Source organism: Nylanderia fulva, unplaced genomic scaffold (assembly GCF_048542155.1).
Source record: "Nylanderia fulva isolate GAGA-0341 unplaced genomic scaffold, ASM4854215v1 Scaffold49, whole genome shotgun sequence".
Classification (NCBI taxonomy): Eukaryota; Metazoa; Arthropoda; class Insecta; order Hymenoptera; family Formicidae; genus Nylanderia; species Nylanderia fulva.
The window spans coordinates 666480-688432 of NW_028190576.1; the positions used below are offsets into that span (position 1 = coordinate 666480).

At 30.9% G+C, this 21953-nt stretch overlaps 2 protein-coding genes across 12 annotated transcripts in view; one reads left to right on the forward strand and one right to left on the reverse strand.

The window, feature by feature from the left end:
- Positions 1–21953, forward strand: part of LOC114940086 (choline/ethanolamine transporter flvcr2a) — a 53568-nt gene that overhangs the window by 14806 nt on the left and 16809 nt on the right. The window lies entirely within an intron of this gene.
- The window catches only part of LOC114940079 (Myosin-7a binding protein), a 37501-nt gene that overhangs the window by 12051 nt on the left and 3497 nt on the right, over positions 1–21953 (reverse strand). For 5 of the 10 annotated variants that reach the window (XM_029314569.2, XM_029314568.2, XM_029314561.2 and 2 more), the window contains 4 exons: positions 13405–13590; positions 13034–13146; positions 11956–12102; positions 11786–11869 (listed from right to left, as the gene is read on the reverse strand). In XM_029314569.2, coding sequence (XP_029170402.2) covers positions 11786–11869; positions 11956–12102; positions 13034–13146; positions 13405–13590 — 530 coding nt within the window. Of the gene's footprint in view, positions 1–3197; positions 3432–6558; positions 6821–11785; positions 11870–11955; positions 12103–13033; positions 13147–13404; positions 13591–20485; positions 21913–21953 lie in introns of those variants that run through there. The other 5 variants (XM_029314565.2, XM_029314564.2, XM_029314572.2 and 2 more) reach the window with 5 other exon arrangements.

Here is a 21953-nt window from a genome sequence, read left to right on the forward strand (position 1 = left end):
TCCTATCTCCCTCGTAATTTCTCCGACACGACCTTGCCGACGATGTACATATATATCTACTCGCGCGAGACCACTCCTTTCCTCGACGATTCCTTTCTCGCGACTTCATCTCGTTTCTCCCTCTCTCTCTCTCTCTCTCTCTGCATCTTCCTTTTGCGTTTCATCTCTGCCCGACGCGTGGATCACGCGTCGCGCAGGTGAAATTCGCCGACCTCCTGAACTCTTTCCGCGGGAAACTCTCAAGGTAGGCTCTTTTATTGGCAGTCACGTTTGCGGCCGTAATTTTTACTCCTCTTCGCATTTTCACCCATCTTCCATTTTCTGAATAATCTGTATTCTAAACTGTACACTTATTGCTTGGTTTAAATAAATGACCATTTACTATGTACTAATGTACTTTTAACTTGTTAGTCCCCGGAATGAAAATGAGAGAAAAGTACTTTCACAAATTTTAAAAATCTTTTTAATTTTTTATTCGAAAATTGAAAATTATTATTATAGGAAAATCGTCTTTCTAATCATCTTCAATTTTGTTTTTACTGCCTCGAATATTAAGAATAATTACTAGGATTCTCGAAATTATTTCTTTCAATACTGTCAAAAACAGGAATATTCTAGTGATCTTCAATTATTCTCGAATACTTATATATTTTTTAAGTTTTCACATGAGATAAAATTCCAGATAAAAATCTCTTCCTAAAATATTTTCGGTAAGATAAGATCCAGATTAATTGAGGCATTTTTTATTGAAAAGAAGCGCGTATTATTGGCCTCGATACTGTCATATTATGTATGTATATATACATACATAAATGATAGAGGACTCTAATAATCCTTCCAAGGATACGTCGAACAACTTGTAAATAAACACGTTGCGTGTTAACTATGCGCGAGGTGACCCTTTCTTTCCCCTCTTTTTTCTCTCTTTCTCTTTCCATCCAGTTGTGAATCACACAGACATTCGGTACGTCGTGAATCACACAGACGCTTCTTGTATACGCATAATCGATCCAGAGATCTACCTTCCCGAGACCATCCAGCCTTGATCTCACGCTGTAGAAGGTGAAGGTCGACTACAAGTATTTCGCGCGCGAGACGACGACGGCCGCCTTAAACATTAGTCGTGTGTATTATTAACAGGTATGTGTAAGAATGATTACTTCAGCACGCAAAGTTGTCTTCTTGACATCCATTAATGATGATAAAACCAGTGACATTGTCACCGGCCTTCGATCGATCTTTTGCTTTCCACGTGCGAAGAAATTATATTAAACGATTATACACTGTAAAAAAAATATGTAATACATTACATTAAAATATGTAAAATTACAAGTGTAAAATGTATATACATTTTCATTATTTATCGTGCAATTTTACACTTTATTTTTTTATGTAATTTTACATATTTTTTTACAGTGTATTCCAGTACGCGATATAAAAAAAAAACAATTATCATGCATAATTAATTATAGGATATTTAAATTTTTTATTATATTATGACCGGTCGAATGAGGAAACTAAGGCTTGATCGATGTCATTATTCGTGTGACTGCGACTTAATGTCAAATTTGTAGAAAAAAAAAATTATCAAAGTAATTTTCGTCAAGATCGTCATTAATCATTGACTCATGACAGTTGAACGTTAATTAAAATTGTTAATTAGAGACTTATATAAGATTTAGGATTCTGCATAAATTTTATTTTATTGATTTTTATGCTGATTTTCCATATACGACTTGTTTACTATTACTTGTATTACAAGTTTACTTTGGCTGAATATTTTCACCTAACTGTATTTAAGCACATTAGTTTACCATACAATTTCTTTTACGAGCATCGAATTTAAAGAATTCAACAGTCTCCATCGACTTTCTCACGATGTAACGTCAATTATCACACTATTGAGAAACAATACTCTATAAAATAACATTTGGTTTACAGATAGATTCTTTCCCATTTATATGTGAATAATTTGATGAATAAATTCTGAGACACGATAACGAGCGTGTTTTATGTGAGAAATTCATTCCTCGCGGAGAAATTCAATGTTCATTCAGTAGCGATACTTTAATATAGCACGAACTTCTCGGGCAAAAATCCGAATAACGGAAATCATAAAACCGTTGCACCAAGGCATTTCCTTTTTTTCGTTTTTCTTCGATCGCGACGTTATAAATGATCTATCGCGCTCAATGATTTCGAGAAGAGGTTACTGGACCAGTTTTGCGCGGAGAAAGAACGACGATATCTCTCGCGAGAATGTGCGCCGCATGAACACATTTTCGTGCGAAAGTTTGAAATCGTCGATGTACAGTGAATGAGAAAAAAATTTATACATCTAGATATGCTCAGTGGGAAATAATAGGGAGTTAGAAGAAAGATAAGAACTATAATATATTAAAATATTAAATATAATATAAAATTAAACATGTATAAAAAATGGAAATGTGTGTGGTATATTATATATTAAATATTTTTGCTATATTTTTTTCACTATTTGATCATCACTTGTTAGGAAAAATATAAATATATAGACATAATAAATGAATAGAGAAATAGTTAAACATATACAAAATAAAACCGGACTTGCAAAAATTTGTTGAACAAAAAGAAAGATAACATATTTTTGTTTCCATACTATCTATATTGATATTTAAATTGCTAAAAACTTCTATATATAATAATACTTTTTATATATATTATTATAATAATACTTTATTATATTGCAAGAAGTGATGATCATTACAATTATCCATCTATCTACGTCGAATTGCTTAGAGATAAGAAGATAAGTCAAAGTTTTTTGCGTCGAAGATTATAGTATACCAATGAGGCATGTCCATTGTAACAAATATTGATAAAACGATATTTTACGATAAAAATTGATCAAATATATGCACACCTATGAACAATATTGATTACTATAAATAATTCAAAATTCGTTGTAATAGTTTCTACTCATCAATTACACTATTTAAACTTGCTTTTTAATTCGACTCCAATTTCTTATTATATCTTTGACATTAATTAAAATTATATGTACACACATACATATATAAGTATACTGTATGTGTGTATGTATAAATACTAACTTGATAATATATAGCCATAGTAAAATATATAGAATTTATTTGAATATATTCTGATTCGAATATACTCGAGAAAAGTAAATTAAAACATTTAGCGCAGATATTTACCATTTTTCCTTATGATCAGAACATAGACGAAATAGGCGACGATCAGACCACCAATCAGTGTCAACATCTCTTCGGTCCACTGCAGTTGCATGAACTGCACCTTTCACATCCTATCGCCGACTCACAATCGCTATTACTCTATTTCCCTCCTATTCTTTTATATTCTCTCACTATCGGAATTTCCTCACAAAAGTTCGGAATGCAATGAGTGACAATCTGATGATGAATCGGATACTTACACACATCATATATTTATCAGCGACATTGTTATTTACTCGTCAAGCATAAGATTATTATTTCTCGTGAGCTTTTGATAACGATAACTATACTTTTTTGTGATGTGTATCATAATATATGTCCTTTGTAAATTTTAAAATTGCTTTAATTTAGAATATGACTGGCATTTCTTAGTAATTTCTTGAAAATGTGATAATGCTCTTTTCAAAAATTTGCAATGAAAATAGATTCTAATAAAATTGCATATTTAAACGTTTATTAATGAAATTAATTATATACATATATTTACGAGATATATTAGTTAAAGAAAAAAAAATAATACCATATGTTAAATGGAATTGTCTCGCGTGTAGGATTAAATATGAGGCCACGATTGTGAAAAGATTTCTTATCGAAAGCTTTGATTTCGAGTTAGGAATTATCGTGTATTGTACGATAAAATGATAATGATAAGTTTAACATATCAATGACATGAATTATAATATTCATTAGAGCGATTTTTATAAAGAGTTAATTATGGATGTCAAGATTTTAGTACATATATATTAATCTGACGAAACTTCCGCGAAAATAATGTCGACTTATTCTTTTCTTTTTACGAACAACTTTAAAATTCTCATTTGCATAGCAAATGGTAAAAGCAATGAACATAATTCGACGCTGTTGACATTCGAACTTTGAGATTCCACGCGTTTCCGTGGTTTTTTATTTTTATTATCATTATGTCTTTGTGTTATATGCGGTCAAAGTCTCTTTATGACGAACATGATCGAGCATATCACGTTTTCCGATGCTTTTCTTATGCATGATTTTAGTTTGCATGTCAAATAGACACTCGATGGAAATATTGCATAAATATTCTTACGTAAAAATCGCTTGTTAGCATTAATGCGAAAAGTTGAAATATTTACGATAATCAGTTTAAATTATAAAATATATTATATAGTTCCACAAAAATAACTTAGCCGTAAAATTTAAATTTTAATTTATTTCGAATTTATTTTGAAATTTCTCATTTTTTATGTTAATATTATTTATCTTAGTATTAGTTATCACATAATGTTAATTTTTTTACGTAAGTCTTTTAATGAAAAAACTAAAATATTTCTGTGAATTTTGTGTCATACTTGATAAGGCAGCCTCGTAATTTATGGAAAATGAATATTTATGTTTGTGTTATTTTTATACAGAACGTTCAGTTTCTAATTGTTAATATCATATATTTCTCAAATGAAAGAGATTTAAACTACTCACAATAGAATAGAATGTCAATTGTTTTGATTTTCAACGTCAAATATTATATTTTCGTTTTCAAAAATATTCTTTAGATAAGCTCTTTAAATGTAAAAACATAACAGACGTTTGTGAAAGATATATTGTACGATACAAATGTACAAACTTTATATTACGAATCAATGAACGGAGCATTGTCACATCTTTCAAAAATATATGCCATGATTTGTAGAACATTTTTTTAGTTATAAGATTAATTATTTCTGGCATTTTCGTAGTTCGCATAAAAATTATTTCAAAAAAATTCAATTGAAAATTACAATCTCATTTCTCGGTTTAAAAGTATCTAGTTTGTTCAGTTGTGTCACGCGGTTGATAAAAGATTCGTCACGCGTGACGATAACAAGAATTAAATAAGATCGTCCTCTTTTTCTTAGCACGCAAGAATTTTTTGCTATTCATCTTACAATTAGCTATATAGTAGCATTTATTGAAAGTTTATTCAATAGCTCTCATTCATTAAACTAATTACTTATACATATATTTATTAAAAAATATCTGAAAATCTCTAAAATTGCTTAATTATACAAGCCAGAAAATGGTATATTCTTCAAAAATATTTTACATTACGGCAAAAAGAATTCTAGGAATTTTTTCAACAGCATTCTTTTTAGCAGAAAATTTGCAAATTGGTAAATTTAAAAATATTTGATGATTAAAATTGCGAAAAGCGCATATTCTCGAGATTTATATAACAAACAAAATTTATGATTTTCCAAAATTTGCTTAGATTTCAAGGAATTAAGTGATACTAAAAAATGAAGAATTAATTTCTCAAAAATAACAGATTAAAATTTTTAATATTAAAAATACCAATGTTTTTGTGTGATATAAACGATAAAATTTGATTACTCAAGAAAAAATACGATTACGACTCGAGAGCTTTTATAAAAACAAACCGAAGGAGATTTTAGTCTGTAAAATTGTATACGTTCCTACTTTAATCTGATCTGAATGTATGAACTGTGAGGTCTACAAACGCAAGAATTTTTTACGTTTATATCGCAAATATATAAAAACCAAATCATTTATTAGATTGATTGCACGTGAAGCAGGATCAGAAGTATCGGTGAATATTCAGAACATGTTTCAAGGTTCTTCAAATCGATTTCTCGAACGTGAGAAGATCTATCCTTCCTTTACTTCCGCGGCCGATATCGGTTCTTATCGTACCTCTATAATTAACATCGACCTTGATTCTTTAACGTGGACTTCTCAGACAAGTACTAAGAGCACTTTTTTTTGTAAGCGTAAATTGTCAATCAGACGTCATCTTCTATTTCTTTAGAACTCTAGATTCTAGATGTTTTGTACAAGACCGAATCAATATAATTACATGATCATTATAAATATAGGACATAGACGTAAGCGAAATTTTTTTCTTTTTTTTATCTTAAAGAAATAAAATGATAGAAATTCATTCTGCAAAATGATATATTTCATCCCTGTGTGACCGCGAAATTAATATACTTGAAAATAGTTAAATTATATAATTATGCATTCAATTTTTTCAGATTTTAAATTGATGGGAATTATTTATTATTTGACATTTCCTAGATTTGACAAAATATATGATAACATCGTTATTAAAAAAAATTATTAATATTTAATGAATAAGTATCTGTCTTGTGTTTTAAACATATACATAATTTCTCTCTTTTTTTCTTCCTGTTTAGGAAACATAATAATAGTGAAAGCAAAGATGCGTTTCCGAATTATAATTTAACTTCACGTAAGACAGACATCTATTAATCCCTATCAATTCACTTATTTCTTATAGAACACGTATACGTTTTCATCAATCAGACTGTCTCCGATAATAAAATTATACCGATCCGTGGTGAGCAAAGTTGGACGACCATAATCGGGGGGTTAAAGATCAGCTGTCACGTTTGTCAAAAGACACCTAGCTCTTCCTCTTTCTCTCTCACTTTGTTTTTTTATATATTTTCTCCTTCGACACGGCTAATTTGACCGTCGCTTCTGAATCGCGCGCGCGGGCCGCGCGAATTTCACTCGCGCGCTCTCGTACCGCTCGTTCGCGACTGAATCCAAAGACGACACGCACTTCGTTCGTCCTCGTCCATCTGTACGACGACGACGGTGTATACGACCTATGGCTTCTCATAGTGGGGAGTCAGTCGTATTTGCGAGAGAACGCGCGCGTCTATCGCGAAATCGCACGTCGCGTCGCGCCGCGTCGTCGCGATCTCTCGGGAGGACCTCCGGGTTTTGTGGGACCACGGTGGCCCGCATTCGCGGAACGCGTTTAGCGCTAATTACACGCTCGCTCAATCTCGAAATTAGGATCGCGGTAAATTGTAAACCCTCTGCGGTTCCAATTAATTTCGACATTGATATGGTACTAACTCTCCTGGGATAATTATTTCAAATGAAAGAAACATTGGGCAAAAATCTATGGTTTTGTTTTTTTTATAGGATATTTTATGATTATATATATATACATATATATATATATATATATATATATATATATATATATTCTAAAAAAAATTGTAATCCCTCTGCGGTTCCAATTAATTTTGACATTGATATGGTACTAACTCTCCTGAGATAATTATTTCAAATGAAAGAAACATTAGGCAAAAATCTATGGTTTTTATTTTTTATAGGATATTTTATGATTATATATATACATATATATATTCTAAAAAAAATTGTCATCCCTCTACGGTTCCAATTAATTTCGACATTGATGATACTATAACTCTTATAACTCTCGTAGGATAATTATTTCAAATGAAAGAAACATTGGGCAAAAATCTATGGTTTTTATTTTTTATAGGATATTTTATGATTATATATATACATATATATATTCTAAAAAAAATTGTAATCCCTCTACGGTTCCAATTAATTTCGACATTGATGATACTATAACTCTTATAACTCTCCTAGGATAATTATTTCAAATGAAAGAAATATTGAGCAAAAATCTATGGTTTTTATTTTTTATAGGATATTTTATGATTATATATATACATATATATATATATATATATATATTCTAAAAATATTGTAAAAAATATAGAGCTCAAGTTTTCCGTTTGGCACTCGAGAGATATTCATATCTTCTCGATTATGATAAAACTTCAATAATAAATGTCGGAAATTATTAGTATATACACATACTGCGAGAGCTTAAGTTTGCGAAGCCACATAACTTATAGTAAGAGAATTGGAGCAGCGTGTGGCGATATCAATAATTGTTTGCCAAGTTATGGTCTAACAAGCCTTATCGCGCTGATAGACGCAATTCTATATCTATTGTTCAGTCATGCGACTTTTTTTAACTTATCTTTTAAATAGAACTTAAAGAAGAGAGCCATTTGTGTCTATTTTTAGCTCTCTTTTAAATAGAACATAAAAAAGAGAACCACTCGTTTCTATGATAGAAAGCAAAAGTAATCGTTCGAATTACGCGAGTTTTAATCTCATACCATTCCCTGGAGCAGATTGGAATTAGTACTACTTTGCTTACGACTAGGATATGATTTTAACTTTGCAAATTCCGCGACCGGTATTGAAATAATCGATCGTAACTGCGTAAATGTCATTTCGATTCGCGGAAGAATCACGGAACTCGTTTTCCTTATCTGCGAATACTGCTTGTATGCTTTTACTGTATGTTTTTACTCGACCTGAATTTTCTCGTGGATTTGTTTGTTCTCTCGATCTAGCCTATACATGTGTTAAGAATAAAATTACAATAAAATTGCAATAGGACAATTTTGTTAGTTGATTACCAATCGATTTTTCTTCATGGAAATCTCAAAAGAAACAGTCGTTTTTTTGTGATTGAAAAAGAAATTATTTAAAAATTATGAGTTATAAATCTTTTGCAATTTGTATACGTGAATAATTGATAAATATGTAAGCAATTTTGATCGATGTATTTTTCATCATCGTATATGTGCGAGCAAATTTTAAATATAATTATTACTTTAATTTTTTTAAATGAGATTGTTTATGTATTCTTCGAATGAGTCGAACACGATGACTTGACGATTATTATTCAACAAGATCATTGCAATTTATTATTTCCTTCATAGTTTCCTTCAATTAGCGAATTAGCTAATCAGAAATCTATCCTTCAAATCAGAAATTGCAGTGATTCAGTCAGAAAGAAGTATTACGTTGTAAGATTCGCTATTTTTTTCGTATTATAATTTCCATGACAATTAATTTTTTTCATTACAAACCATTTTGTATCAAAAGATTAACTAGACAATTCAAAATTTTTCTCGTTCGATAATAAATTAAATTTTTGAATTTCAAAATTTGTAAGAAGTAATGACTTTATCTGCTGTTTTAGCCTTTTAATTATTTAAATCTATTCTGCATGATCCTGAGATCTTAAGTAATTTTCGGATTATTATAAATTCTTGAAAATAAACTTGTTTATGTTAATTCAATAATATATCATTGCATAATGCTACTGAAATTTTATATCAAGCGATTATATCAGGCAATTTCTGAAAAGTAATATTTTTAGAATCTTTGAGCTTTTAACAAGAATATTTATGATCACCTTCGAAGTATCTTCGAAACTAACTTGTTGAAGTTGAAGTTTCAACTTTCGCCATCGAGTATCTGCTGTTAAATGGTGATCGGCTTTCAGGTCCACTTTTTGAGTCGTGCGACTGTTTTTTTCTTTAACGTGTGTTCGTACTATCATACCATTATAAATAATAAGACTGATCACGCAAGCGATCGAAATATTTTTTATAATTTATAGAAGATGGATCAATTCTCTGCAAAACAGTTCTTTCTTTCATTGAATTTTTCATTATGATATTTAATGATTTAAAAACAATTCTGATGTATTGCCTGTAATTTATTATTAAAAACATTAGAAAGTATTGGAGAGATTCAAAGTGATTCAAGATTGAATAAAAATCAAACAGATTTATAAATGCTATATGAAGCTGAGATTTCTTTTTAAATCAGAATAATTATTATAAGTATGCTGCCTTCTAAGCCGGGCAATAGAGCCAAGGAAACGAAACGAAAAATTAATTAAACGGAACAGAATAATTATGTTTATAAGTACATTATATTTATTTACGATAAAATCAATATTATGTTATATTTCTACAATCAAATCATATTAGGAAGATATTTAGAAATTTAAATTTGCTTTTGATACTTATTTGCACAAATTAATTTTTACAAGTAATTTTTACAAATTAATTTGCCCAATTAATTTTTACAAATTAATTTGCCCAATTAATTTTTAAAACTGCAATACTTATTAAAACTTCATAATTAAAATAAAAAATTGTCACTGCTCTTTTGTGAATTAATTGCATTATACTAACCATATCAAAATTACAATGAATGAAGGATTTGTATTTACAGTTGCTATTCAAATTACTAAAAATGTTATGAATAATGATTACGAATTGCTTGAAAACTTTTGCAGATCAGATATTTCTTTAAAGAGATTTTTTTTTAATTTTTATTGAGCAGGCTTTAGCTTGGTAGCTCTTTAAAGAGAATATCATTGCGGTACAGTGTACAGCATGCACAATCTATCGACCTTTCACTGAACTACGTACACACGTTATAAGGATTCTGCACGAAACTATTTCTTTTAAAAATATAAAAAATAAGATCTCAAAAATAAAGTATCGCATTAAAAAAATAAAATAAATTGCTTTTAAATAAATATGTTATATATCTTACATATCTCATTGACAAAATATAGAAAAATAAATTTTTAATATTATCTCGAAAGAAACGAACTTTTTGTTATAACGCTGCATTACCATACATTCTATCAAATTATATAATTTCGTAATGTCTAATGCAATAAAAAATATAATATACATCATAACCCAATAAAATTAAATAATTATTCGAACAAACATTCGTTCTTTTTTCTAGCGTAGGGTAGAAAGAGAAACGCTTCTTTTTTTTCAATATTAAATAGTGAACCTGTCACAGGTTTCCTGTTTACAATATCTAGGTGCTCCAATTTCGTGTACTCATTGATAACGAATTTGCAACCCACTTTCGCTGCGACAGAAACAGCCGGTTTTCGTGTTTAACGGGATCGCGTCGCGCCAATCCAATCGTGGGAAAGCAGAATTGCGCGGAATGAACCAAGTGAGAGGAGGATGAGCTACGGATAATTACGAACGTGTCTTTTACGTAATCTCATCAAGTCAAGATGTCGCGGACGCAGATATAATGATTAAAGTGCCTCGAGAACGTCAGCCAGGGTTGAAGCGGAACGGAGCGCATTGTCTTTGTAGAAATTATCGCGGTGGCGGTTAATAACTCGTGTGCGCGTGATCGAGGTGAGAATGCACCGGGTGTTGACCTTCAGACTCGTCCGCGAATTATATTCGGTACCGATCAAGTTGTTCCACTCTATCGCGTTAAAGTTTGATATATATTTTCCCGAACAAATTTGGGAATCAAATTTATTTTTGAGCATGCAAGCACAGATTAGTAGTCTTCAAACAACTGTTCATAAACTCTAACTAATCAAATTATTTAATTAAGTCACTCTACATTTATGTCTACTTTAAAAAAAAAAAAATAAATTATCAGAACACTCGTGATTATAATTTCGATCTTATAAACAGTAGTGCATTTAATTTATGGTATCATAAATATTATCTATCGAGTATGAAATTTTAATTGTAGTTTCGAAAGAAACACTCTGTATGGACGTGCTGTTTGTAAATGTATCATGGAGAAGTTGAAATTGCATGACATTCATCGAATTTTTCTTCTAATAATGCGATAATAAAACGACAACTTGTATATTAATGAGTTCAAGACATAAATGTATGTAGAAATGCAGGTCACAATAATTATTTCTGAAGATTTCACTGCAAGAACGTGATATAGTACGAGATCAAAATTTTTTTGTAACAGTGCAAAAATGGATTTAGCACTGACTACTGTGGACCTTATAAGTCATATGTTTTGAAAAAGTTTTTAATTCACAAATTTAAATATTCTAGAGAAAACTGTTTTATAATTAATAAAAAAGTATGCATTAAATTAAATAGTGTACGTACTTGTAAGAGATGTTTCCAGACATGTAGCCAATTGAGTCAAAGCAGCAATCAATGGTGGACGATGCTCCTCCAAAAATTTGTCGTCTGTTGATAGAAATTAAATAAGTTTCAATTATAATTTTATACGTGTTTTTTTTCTTTTTTTTTAAGGCAATATATAAAATACTTACATTCGGAATTTTTATAGAGTCGATCGATCGACGTGTCATTCACATTCTCAACGAGATCCTCGACTATCTTCTCAACAAAATTTCGAATTACATGCTTTTCTTCCTGATCCTCTTGAATCTGCTCCATGTTCGTTGCAACTGCATGTCCTGGAGAACAATTTTGAATATTCTTATAGAAATGTAATTTATTTTTAATACTTGATATAGAAATTTAGTTTGAAAAAATCACAAGTATACAATTTTTTATTATTATTTAATTGAAAAAAGCCACGTAAAAGTAAATGTCAAAGTGAGGAGACACTTATCAAATGCATATACGCGTTCCAAATTTATGTTAATCTCAATACAAGTTTACATTATAAAATCATGAATATCATGTTCATATAGAATCACGTTTCTTCAATGTTTGATTTATATATCACATTTCATTATCTCGCACATTTCTCAATATCGCTATTCGAAGCGCGTATCGCGTTTTGCCGCTATCACAGTCCGCCTGCGCACGTTCGTCGCGAAATGAAGAAAAGTCGCTTTCTAAATCTTGGACCATACACCTTCGTGTCCGTTAGGTCACTCGTGCTCTTTTCCGATCGAGCCCGTTGATACGATTCATGTGGTGGATCACGCGGCGCGCACTGAACAATAAGCATCGTCGTGAGAGACTTTTCGAGCCATTCTTACTGTTCATGTCAGTCTCCTTCCGTTACGCGACTTTTCCGTCTTCAAACAAGGACAGACGTTCTCCAATCACGGGTAAAACAATAAATGCGCGATTCATAAAATTGTAAGGAAAAGAGGTATTAATTAAACAAGTAGAAGATATGCCTGATATATAACGTCATCGTTTCGAAATATCATATTTCCTAAACATTTAATATTTTTAAAAATCCGAGGAATAATATTTAAATTAAAAGAATAAAACACATTGAAGATTAATTGATATAATTAATTCCGATATGGATGTTACGAAACCTTTATGATATTTATCACACATTTAATTTATTGCAGATATTGTTGATAATTTATATATAAATATTTAACTGAACATTAAAGTTTTATATAATTTTTTATACATTACCTGCAATGTAGACTTGCGATTTAGCAGTGCCGAAGAAGCTCTGCGATTCCTCCTTTTCATTTGTCGTGCTACCGAAATTTTCGAACCATTTTTCATTTTTTCTCATCCACGCTCTGCGAAATTAAGAACGTTTCCTTTCGTTAAACTTTATTAAAAATAAATGTTAAACTTCGAAAAAAATCTTTAATGCCACAGGTATGGATATTAAGTCTTTATTAAAATTAAGCAATTTGCAAAAAAATTATATGTTTCATGCATCAAAAATAATGAACAATTTTTGCGGGAAAATATATAAATTAATGTAATATTAAAATATCGTGTAAATAATAAGTAATATATATTGTGAATAAATATGAAGGCATTAAAGAGACCTTCGTTGATGGCAAAATATGCAATTCCAAGCATTATCCGATGTGTCCCAACGGGAACAGGATTTTCTGCAGGCCCTAGCGCCGCAATCGTTGCAGCGCACACCACGACTGATTAGGAATGGTGCCAAGCAACAGGCGCAGTGACCCTCGTCTACTTGCTTTTTTTCTTTCGACTTTGAATCTTTCCTGGAAAAAAAAGTTGTTTATCAAGAGTGCAAATTAAGGAAATTCTATAAAAAAAATAATGTATATTGATTATGCACATCGATCACTTATATTGTTCACCTTGAATTTAATTCTAAATAAAATTAAAGATTTATTTTAATTTATTATAATATCCATACAATGTATAAAAACAAGTATGACAAATAAAAAAAAAAAAAAAAATATATCATGTCGATGATTTTGCATAATCGGCAGTAAATATCCGCAATAAATTTTTAAATAAAATTTGTATTTCTACTTTGTACTTTTTCTCATATATCTTGATTATTATTTAGACATCTTGTTATTTATGCAAAATAATTATTAATTTATTATTGTCATGCTTATGGTAATAATTACATTATAATATTTTATATATATAATATTATAATCTAATTATTAAACTCTCTAATCATATTTATTTATTTAAACTAGAAATAGGTTTTGTGTGTCTGAAAATAAAGAACACATAAGTTACAAATAAACAAAATATTTATTAATTAATATTTAATTATGAAATTTACAGAAGAGATATATTCTAAAAAAATAGTTGTACGAACTGTAGAATAATAAATAAGCCAATGTAAAAGTCATCTCAGAAATGAGAAAACATCGAGCAGTTTTAATGAATTTGTTATTGATTGAATTTATTTTTGAGATATAAACATTTTTTGCATAGACATTCATGATGTAAGATGATATAATTGCAGTTCATGTCATCCGTTGAACAAAGTAATAAAATAATAATCGAAGGATAAGCGTGTATCACACGCAATAAAGCCACCGCAATTTATCATATTGTGAAACCACAACGATCGACTCGAAATACGTATTCTAGGGCACAGTCGTTACATATTTACAACGTCGTAACGGTACAAAATAACCGCGCTTATTGCATATGCATGTACAAACTACAATGTACATTTACTATATAGGGTGCTTCGCAAAACCATGACAATCGGCAAAATTTTATTGTGTTGTAGCAAAAATAAAAAATTTTTTATTTCTTTATCTTAAAAACTTTTTCACATTGTATTTTAAAGATTTATTATTTTCTTTTTTTAATTAAACACTGAAAATTATTTAAGATTAAATAATTTTGACGAACATACTTATCTAATACATAATAATAAAATAATCACACAGAACGTGGAAATCCATAGGAAATTGATTCCCCCTCTTTACTTTATCGAATTAAAATTTTTTTCATGGCACATATTGTGTTTATGTATTGTTCAATATTAAATAATTTACAATTATATTTCCTAATACAGTTCTCCTACAGTAGAATTAAATAATGTTCTTAAATAATGTTCTCTTAAATAATATTCTGATGTTAATAATATGAGTTAATCAAGAGTCGTATAATATACAATTTTCTATTTACACTTAAATTAAATTTTTATTAATAAAAATTTTGCATTATTTGAAAGAAATCAAAATATTTTTTATTAAAGAAAATTCTAAATTATTTGAAGAAATCATACTGACAATTTTAGGACATCCTGTATACGTATATTACTACACGAGATCCTATATTATTGAGACTTAATAATCGGCACAAGCCAATAATTGTAGTATGAAAAGAAAATGTAATAGAAAGTATATATTAATAGATGCGGATACTGTTTTGTGCTGTAATAGTGCGTTTCTTCTTTTTCGGTCAATGCACACGTTCTCAATAAACGATTTATACTGTTCGGAAAGTGGCAGAAGTCAAACATAAATATATGATAAATTACATATCATAAGTCACTTTTAATGCACATTGATTGTTTCAGTTCTAACAATAAGATATGAAAGTATCGTGGATATATATCATGGTGACTTAATTATTTAAAAGATAAAATGCGATTTTATTTATTTTTTAAATAATTATATTTGTGCATAAAGACGCAGAATCTATTATTATATACATATATTAAGAAACAAACTTTTATTTGCGATATACGTAGGTACGATATTATTGCAAAATTTCTTCTGAAAAAAATGTTAAGCAAACTTCTGCCACTCTTTCGCCGAAATAAATTTAAATTTTCATTATCCCTAAATTTGTCGCGAATTTCTAATCGTCGCGATCGAAAAACGCTGCGGCCGCGCTTAGCGGTGAGTGACTGTCCTCGTCTCGTTCCATATCGGAAGTGACGACCTTCACCAGCACTACCTCAATGGTAATTAGAAGAAACAGAACCATAAAGGTCGCCATGTTGTATCTCTCTTGACTAGGCACGACTTTGTCACTCTCAATTAGCAGCGTGGAGATCAAACTGAAAACGTAAATCAGCATGTTGCTGATTGCAGAACGCGTTTTCTTGCAAAAGTAACACTCGTCTTTCTCTTTAACTTTGTTCTTCCGTTTCTTCACAATTATTTATTATTTTTTAAATAATGGTACATATTATAATAGGAATTGTGCAACATGAATTGTAGGATTAATCACGATTATTTCTAGCCAACTTTGGCGCAATCGGAATTTTACTCCGATTTCAATAAGTGTATTTCTCTCACCTTTTCATAACAATATATTAATTTTACAATTAATTACGATTGTCAACGCTGATTAAACTTTTGTTTTCTTTGGATATCAATTTATCGTTATTTTTTAAATTATAGCATTAATTATACCATTAATTCGAAACAGAAAAAAAGTTTATATATAGCAACTAGTTCTGACCGATATTGGTTCAATCGGCTTCGGTGATTCCATTGCGAGATCATCCTTCGAACTAACAATAAGTCCAATATTAAATTTGCACGTTATTAATTGCGACTTAATATGCGAAAGTTTTTGCGTATTACTCGATTCTAATTTTGCATTTACGATGGCGAGTAGAGTGATTCGACGATTCCGTGTCTGATCCGCGATTTTCGCTTTCCCCGGGCAGCTTCCTCGGCTCATCTGTTCCGCGTTCTGGCCACCCGCATTTCCGCAAATTCACTACGTCTCAGTATGACTACGCAATTCGCGCTCTAATTTTGCCTGTTACGCGATCGCGCAGCTTTCCAACGCGCGGGATCGACGAGAGTTACGTTGTCTTACGTAATCACGCGCAATTATTTCTAATTTGTGCAGGATTGTTTTCGTATGCATAAGCGTGTAGTTCAATGTAAGAAATAACTGATAAAAATTATGTAAGTGCGGTAACCACGTACTGGATTTAATCTTAATTCAATATCTATGAAAGTTCTTTCAAAATATAAAATCTTAATTTTTATGACGAAAGCACTATTTCGTCTTTCACTTTAGCTTTCACGATTTTTATCTTACTGTTAGACTGTGAATTCTTGTTCGTTTCTGATGTGTTTTTCACCGTGCTTTGATTTTTTTGAGTTCCAATTTTATAATTAAATTGAGACTTTTTTGTTTTTCTTTTTATCTTGATTTTAACTTAATTGGATCTTTGTGATTTTTTTCTAGATTAGATTTTTTCTTTGTACTTCTTCAATTCTTTCAGATGATTTTGTCAATTAAACTTTGTAACTTTCTCTTTGATCGCTCCTGCTTTTTTATAGTCACGTGTCCCAAATTCACATACTGACTCTTTCTTGAATTTCACAAGCTCTTCTTCTTATATCTTGTGCTTCATCTTCCTCGGATGATCCTCTTAATTAGCTGTTTTGATGACTTCCTCTCGTAGATATATCTTCTCCAACTTTGTAACTCGTTCTCACAGGATACCAGATCTTCTTCTCGTTGTTCCACAACACAAGTTTCGATAAGCTTGGCCGATCTTTTCGATCGAATTACTAGATTGATAGATTCCCACGATCTCTTCTTCTTTCTTCTTTTATTGATCTTGTTTCTTCTCCAATATGCATCCGTCAATTCGTGATCACGTTATGATTCTACGAAATCTTAGATATCTTCTCTGGTTGCTTTTCACGCGCCATCAATCATCTTAGATAATCCTCTCTCTATTTAACGCCTACGATTTCTTCTTCCTTTCACTTCTGTCAATCTTCTTATTCTAACATACACCAGGCTTGCTGTAACATTCCGATTTTTAAAGAAGGTTCAAAAGCTACTTTGATTATTCCAAGTAGTTCCTACAATCGAATATTTTTCTCGTTGTACCTCTTTTCTTGCGACTTTTCTTTCTCCAGGTAACGATTTTGTTTCTCCAGGTACTTTTTAGGCGATTTTGTACTCTTTTAGTCTTCTTCTCTCCACTCCTTTCGAGTCCTTTCGCTTTCCAATAAGTTATCTTTTCTCTATAGCTCGCAGTCCACAAATGCTGCTTCTGGTCCGGCATCCAGTTTACTTTAATACTCTGGACTAGGCACTTTATTTCAGTATCTTTGCTGTTCTTCAGATCGTTTGAATTCGTATTTTTCTAGAAAGTTGCAATTCAAGTCGCGTTGTCGACGATGTTGACGGAAGCGCGAGTTTGGCACGCGGTCAGACCGCAGACTTGTTAACTCGCTCGGCATGCCATTTTCCGTGGACAAGACGCGCCGCAGAGAACTGGCACGATCGTATCCTCGTATCGGACTGTCGGCTCGAAAGTGACAGTGAACTGTCGTTAGCCGGGGAAACTCAGAATCGTGCGGTTATGCGCGCTGATTTCTGCCGATGGTAGGAATACTCTGTCTTCGTTACATTCGCCGCAAAGATATTCCTTTCTCTTGCTCTGTTTTCTTCTCTCTCTCTCTCTCTCTCTCTCTCTCTCTCTCTCTCTCTCTCTCTCTCTCTCTCTCTCTCTTCCCCTCTCTGTCATCAACCGGTTGACCTACGTTCGTGCGATTGATGGGAACTTTCACTGAATTTCGGTGGTCGCTCGAAACATTCGATTAAAAACATTCGATGACGGAATCGCCGATCTTTCTTTCTTATCCTGCGGCAAATGTTTGCCAATTCATGTCGCTAATTTTATGAAAATACTATATGATGTAATATCGAAAGTTGAATTACGACGCAGATGTAAATTGGATATTTCAAGATGATTTATAATAATAAGAAATCCCACAAAACACACAATTGGAATTATTTTTTAGAATAAGAGAATTATTGTATGTGGGTATACTTGATGTATTCTTCAATTTTTCTACTTTCTGTTCTTCTATTTTATTGCGGAAAATAAAGTTCTTTGGAATTTTTTTCCCATATTAGAAAGTGAATTGAATGTAATTAATTAACATCTATATTGTTTTCTTTCTGACTTTTTAAATAGCTAATAAAAATTTAATTAAAGATTATGTTATATAAAACGTGTACTGCGCAAACTTTCAACAATGTTTAATGAAAGTGTTGGTTCCAGTATACATTTTTTTGGTATACCTACTCACATTTTTATGACAACATTCTCAATTTTAAAAACACATATAGTATGTTAATAAGCTTACGTATTTTTGCTAAGATTATTAACATATTTAATCTAAAGTTAAAAAATTGCGTCAAACGTCAATATAGATAAATAAATTTTCATAAAATGTTCATGAATAAAATTTATTTCGAATCATTAAATGAGTGATAAGTATAAGAGAGGCAATATTTTTTATACGTGTTTAAAGTTTATTTGTCTATTACAAAATTTTACTTTATTTAGGTTTGTTGAATATAATTAACATTTTTTTTAATAATTACAACAGTAAGTCATAATAGTAATTACAATAGTAATAATCACAGTATAAGCTGATAATTTGAGAGTGCAATGACTCATTAAATAACTTATATTTTTTATGGTAATTAAATTAGTAAAAGGAGGAAGATTAAACACATTCAATTTTTTCTAAATCCAAGATAATTTCTTATTATGGTAATTAAATTAGTAAAAGGAGGAAGATTAAACATACATTCCATTTTTTATAAATCTAAGATAATTTTCTATTCTTCTGCATACACATTATAAATTAAATTTGTATAATAACTAAGCCAAACAAAAATATATATACATTCTGCACAAAAATATAATCTTTTCATCTTATAAAATTTCAAAAAATCATTATTATTTAAGTGTGGGTCACAGCAAAAATTGAATATTAAATGATCATTATTAAATCGATCGTATTCGGTAACATGCAACAGACTTCTTGTCTACTTCGATCATTTCCTCATTTCTCTGCATACGACAATTCACAGCTTCACCGCGTTGCTGTAATCCGTTTATGTAATAGCATAGCATAATGCTTCGTATTACATAACAGATGCTTTAGACAACCACGCTATAATGCTATATCATTATTCCATAAATCTTTGATTAATGATTATATATTATACATATAATCTTTATAATATATATATATATATATTATATATAATACACACATCATCAATTATCTCTACTATCATCTCTACAATTTATATCAAATATAAAGAAAATAGTTTAAGAAATTTATGCGATTTTTTGTGAATTTATGAATAAAAATATAAATTTCACTTTTTAATTAAATTGCTTTAATTTTTTAATTAAAGCAGATTTTTAAAAATATGTTATAATTGATGCAATTACTCGGTAGAAAAACATCTGGAGTAAAAATTGTTCTGAAAACAAAATAATTTTGAGATTGCATTTTAAGATTTTCTGATTAATTTTTAATATAGGTTTTTCTTTTCATTATCTTATTGAAATATATTTGTCTTTTCTCTTTTCTTTAATTTGTTGAAGTAAATTAGCGAAAAATATCTCACATGAAAAAAAAAAAAATATGAAGTGCAGTGGCCGTATAATACGATGAGAAATTATTTGCTATCTTATAGAGGAATCTCTTTCTTTTATACAATATGAATTTTACCATCTAGTATGTATTCTATTTCTATTATCTATTAATTCCATTTCTCTTGTCTATAATTTCTAGTAAAAACTTAATATCATTTCATTAGTATAATTTCGCAGACGCATTATAATTATGGAGATCTAGTCACACTGTTTACACTTACCGTTTCTCTCGCTTTCTCCCGCAGAGAATCCTCAGAAAGAAATGTTTCATCGGTTGTTCAGCTTCAATCCGGTCTCACAATGAACACCAACGCGAACGTTTCGCGCTATTGTCATCGAGTAAAAGTAAAATCAACAAACTATTCTGTTTATCGTTTAACGCAGTTTCTCCAACTTTGTTTCCCATACGATTAAAAATGTCCGAATTTTCTATATTAGCAGACTTTCTATATTTTACTTTATTTTGTTAGCGTTATTTCCGGCGATGGCCGACTCATTTTTTGTTCTTTATTCTCTTCTCTATTCTTCAATTTTTATATAATTATGGACATTAAATTTATATTTGTACGTCTTATGTTATTTTTTTCGAAGTGACACATTTCGAGGATTTATTTATAATTGATTTCTTTTATCCCAAAATGTTCTTTATCATTCTTAAATAAACAATAACGTAAACTTGTAACTTTGTAGAAAATTAATTTCCCACGTTGAGTAAAAATTTCATCGGTCTTAGTTGTTCCAGTGACGTTAAATCAAGTTTGTCTCTTCTTTTACGCTACCGTCCTTATAACAGACAATAAAGCGGATTTTCAACTTGGCAGAAAATTAATTTTAATTATAATCGAGCAGGAACTTTGTCGATCTCATCGATGTCGAATAATGTAATATTAATTGTCGAGCAGTTATAATAGGTCACTCTACCTCTAACTTTGTAGAGAATCAGTCCTAAGCATCGTAAAGTGGAAACTTCTTTTCTTGATTATATCGTACCGTAGAGAATCCAATCAACTGCTGTATTGATTGGATAGAGAACTGAAGGGCTGACAGTTCTCGCACCTTTCGGGGACCACTCGAGAAAGATTCGCGCTAGCATTTTGCACCATTTTCCACCGATTTACACCCGAGGATGACCGACTATCCGCGACAACGAGTATCCCAACAATGGAAGAGAACGCCAGATTGGTGCGCGCGGATCCCCGAGTGTTCGGTTCCTATACGGCGCTTCCGGTTCCCCTACGCGCCGTTGCATCCATTGTTCGTTCGATACGTGCCGGTCATTGTCTGTCGACATTTCGTCGTTGACGTGTTCCTCCACGCCCCGGATCGCCACGTGCATCCTTAATTAATGACGCTCTCTTCTCCTCTCTTTCGCTCGCTTTTCTTCCTCCTTTTCCGTTCTGACTCTCGCTCACGTGTATCGATAGGTCGTCGTCGATACATCGCGTCGTAAGCGCTTCCGGTAACGACCCGCGAGCCTAAATCGGCTCGTTTGTGATGAGATCGCGGTACCTCGACCGAATATTAACACGTACGGGAGCGTGCACGTAACATTCTCTTTTTCTCTTTCTCTCTCACTCGCGATCATGCAATGCCGAGAAAAATGAATAGGCGTGGTGAGGTAAGATAAGATACGGATAGGTAAAAATTAAGGTAAAAATAAATATACATCACACTGACTTAGATAGAATC